General features: G+C 34.3%; 1 protein-coding gene across 1 annotated transcript in view; it reads left to right on the forward strand.

The window, feature by feature from the left end:
• Positions 1-54: 54 nt before the first annotated feature.
• LOC108686028 (homeobox protein prophet of Pit-1-like) overlaps positions 55-4,126 on the forward strand; it is a 22,786-nt gene continuing 18,714 nt past the window's right edge. Inside the window, exon 1 of the mRNA XM_018191070.1 lies at positions 55-289. Within this exon, the coding sequence (XP_018046559.1) occupies positions 70-289 (220 nt within the window). The 5' untranslated portion in view covers positions 55-69. The remainder of the gene's footprint in view (positions 290-4,126) is intronic.

Below are 4,126 nucleotides of genomic sequence, written 5' to 3' on the forward strand. Positions count from 1 at the left end.
CCGGCGATCTTCAGCCGTCAGCTCAACTTCTCCGCGGCGGCGGCTGCCAATTGCGGCCAGAACAAGCTGATGGATGAGCTCAGGCCGAATTTGGGTCTGCTTGGTGTCGGTCTGGTGGAAAACGACAGCTTCCATCTGAATCACAATCAGGAGAAGAGGAAGTGCAGTAGCGCCAGTTCGAATGAGCAGGACTTCGGCCTGTACGGGGTGCATCAGGGTCTCGAGGCGAGTCCGCCGACGCCAGCCGCAACGCCCGGTAGAAGCAGCGTCGGGGCTACCACCACCGTCGGTGAGTATCGCAGATCACTTTGCCGAGAAAGTAGAAACAGTTAAAATCTGCATTTTGCGTTATTGTTTAAGCGGAAGTAGACCAGCAATAAGTTTATAGTTTTATTTTAGCGCACTTCAGATTTAAAATGTTGATTCTGAATAGTATTTCTTCTATTGTTAGCTCCAAAGCTGCATTAAAAATTTTAATAACTTCCTTTACAACTCATATTTTATAAACAATATTCAGTGAAATATAAATCGAGAAGTGTTTAAACATAAATAAGAAAAAAAAATATTTCACATTTTCGGTCAAAACAGGTTGTGGTGCTTAAATATTAATATGTGAATACACAAATACAATTATCAGCTTTATAAGACTATGCATCGAGTAGTTAGTTAGAGTTTATTCATATTTTATATCATTAGTTATTAAAATAACTTGTTAACATAAGTAAAATTGTATTGAAATACAATATTCAATATATGATTTAATTGATTGAATCATACGATAGAATAGCCCATAAATAATCTCATTTGTGTAATCTCTTCATTGTAATCAAAGTCATAAAAATTAAAATTATTTATTGAGTAGACTTATCCACGTAATAATGCATTATAATAGAAAGAAGTAAATTGTTTCGACATGCAAATGACAATTTTCTAAAAAAGTGCGATAAAATTAATCATGTAATTCGATATATTTCTTTAACTTAAAGGTATCACGCTTTTACACTATCGTTAGGAAAGAAATGGGCATCGTGTCATCTCGAGATAGACATATTTTCCGCTTGTTGAGCCTCGAGCACACGTTCATAGTGCAACACGACCAGTTCGAAGTGTTGACAATGGGTCGGGTGGACTAGACATATGGTGGTACCTGTTCTATGGACTATTATTATGTGCTAGTGGGGCTTAAGGGAGCTTAGCACCGAGGGTGTCGTTAATAGGGTGGGCTTGAAACGTAGCTTGAACGCGTGACGAGTCTCGCACCCCGTTTTGACGATTCGAAAGACTCGTCAAATCAGGATCGAATGAAAGGACTCATCTCTAATTTCCTACCGCTTTTGCTGATTAACGAGTTGTAATACTCATATTTCATAATGTGCGCATATCGATGTTATGTTCAAAACGTCAACTTGTTAAATATGAAATAGAATTATCGCATCTCACACAAAGCAAATGTTTCAAAGATATAGGCCGGTATTCATAATTCGTTCTTATTTTAAGATCGTCTTAAGTAAATCTTAAAATAATATGTCTCTATGATTGTTTTGTGACATTTTAAGACTAAGGCCGATTTTAAATATAAGAATGATTATCGATCATAGTGCAATTGTCTTCTATACTGTAATCATAAGTTATTTTCGATTTTATTAATTAGATCACTTTAATAATCATTTTACTATTAAGTTCCTCTTGTTAATTAATAAACAAGTGAGCCAAAATAAATACATTAAATTTATAAAAAAATTAGATGTTTTCTATAAGACTCTCTCTCTTTCTCTTATATTTTTATTGCCTGTCAAAGTTGCTATTTAAATTATAATCATTTGCGATGAAATTAATTAATATATACACTTTGTATACACGTGTAATAAATTCTTAACGCATATCTTTATTTTTGCAAAGGTTATGGCATTCGATAAACGGAGTTCAACAGGTCGGTCGTAACAGCGATCGTTAGGGTTTTTTCGGCCTTATTATATCCGAAAATGAATTTTCGCGCGATGGTACCCCAATCCGCAAACGGCGATATTCTACGCTCTGTCGCACCCTTCAAGGTCAGGGTTCCCGGAAACGAAATGAGACTACCGCGGGATTCTCATGCAAATGAAAATCCGACAGCCGCTTCGCGACGAGAGGAAAAAGAGGTAGTGGAATAAAACGAGGACGGAACGGTGGTGGAGGGAAAAATTAATGTCGTTAACCCCCTTGCGCGTTCTCCTGGGTATTAAAAGTACTCGAGCGACGGTCTTCTGGCGCGCGTTTCCCGTGTCCTCCTTAAAACAGGAGCGTTCACTTCTTGTTGACTGACCCGTAACGTTGGCCTGCAATTGCAACTTCAACTTAGAAAAAATGGATTCGTTTTGCGCGTTCGATTTCTTTCCTTATGCTAACAACACTGTATAATTTCTAATTGCCGCACAAAAACAAAATTTTATTTTTGAATCTGATCAAAATTCTTAGAGGAATGATAATTATTATCATTTGTAGCTATTTTTTAACTTTTAAAATTTAATATCTTGATAACTAAATTTGAAATTTAAACTATAAAGTACTAAAAATTAAATGAGAAGATTGAAGTTTTTTTATTTATTTGCCCTCTTTTTCAAAGCTTGAAGAACTTTTCGGAAAGAAATTCCTGCCATTTATAACTTGAAATAACTTTAAATATCTCGCCATTTGCATGAGTTAATTCCAAGACACTTTGTGCAAGAATAGTATTGAATAATATTTTAATCTTTCTCTCACACATGTAATGACGTACAAAATTTAATAATATTCTGAAAACATAACTTTGAATATTTCAAAGAAGACCATTAATCGTCACTTTTTAATATATATTTGTTGTTAAATATTTTATAATTATATATCGGATTAAAGAATTGTATCGCAAATAATTAAAATTTGTATGTTTTAGTATGCAGTAAATAGTATGCAAATCGATAGTAGTTGCTCATGCATCTAGTTCGTCAGATTGTAAATGTTAAACTTTTAATGTAACACATTTGCGAGTAACAAATAAAGAAACTAAGATATTCCCAAGTGAATTTGGGAAATGCACAGCACGAGAATTTCTCAATGACGCTGATCTAAATAAAATCCGCAGTTTATCGCGAAAAGAAATATTTCAGTAACATGCGCGTGTGTATGTGTATATATTATATTCAATTATAAAATCAATATATATATATATATATATATATATGTGCATTAAATAAATTTTGGAAACGTTCATATCACTTTTGGTCGATAATGCATCCTAATGTGACAGCAGATGCCGACGGATGGCAGCTGTAGGTCGGAGGCTACCGCGGTCCGCATTACCAGTAATCCTGTAAAACGTGTCGTTCGTCGCGCGTGTCAGATCTCACCGCATTAAAATCACCGCTAATTACCCTCGGTTCCCCTGACCGTCTCCAAAATCTGCGGGGGCAGATGTTTACCGCGCCGCGCCATCCACAATGCACCCTCGCATTACGCTTCTTTTTCGACGGGCCTTTCTCGAGTGCTGCTCGTTGAAAATGTCGGCGAACAGCTTGTACCTCTGTCCTTAACAAAGGGTTAACTCGGTTGCGAACGGCCGAACGGTTCGCTGACATTTTATTGTCTCTATTCTACTTCGTTCCATCCCTTCCCGAGTTCATCAAGAATTTGTTCTGCAAGAAATCATATTGCAATTTTTGAAACATGCTGAGGAATAGCATATATTGAGCTATTCCTTATTTATATATCCTAATTTTTCGAATAAGTCAAAAAGAAGGAAGAGAATTAATTACAAATTGTTGTAGAAATAAAAAAAATGATTTGCTTTGAATGCATTAGATCTTTGATAAAATTAAAGATGTTAGATTTTTTTAACTACTTCTAAATTTTAAGATTTATAAAAAGTCAAATTAAAAGTTTTTATTTTAAAGTATGATATACATATATCGTTATTTTCATTTCTCCTTTTATTTAAAGAAAATTCTAATTTCTTTTTCATAAATAATATTTTTAATTTAAATATAAATTTTCATATTTTTGTAACAATTAATTATCACTTATTAAATATCAATAACATTCATAAAGTGCAAAACAAATATAAAAAGATTCGTTTTCTCTAAATTTTTAGGAGAAACTACGGGAAAATGTT

The sequence above is a fragment of the Atta colombica genome, unplaced genomic scaffold (genome assembly GCF_001594045.1).
Source record: "Atta colombica isolate Treedump-2 unplaced genomic scaffold, Acol1.0 scaffold163, whole genome shotgun sequence".
NCBI lineage: Eukaryota > Metazoa > Arthropoda > Insecta > Hymenoptera > Formicidae > Atta > Atta colombica.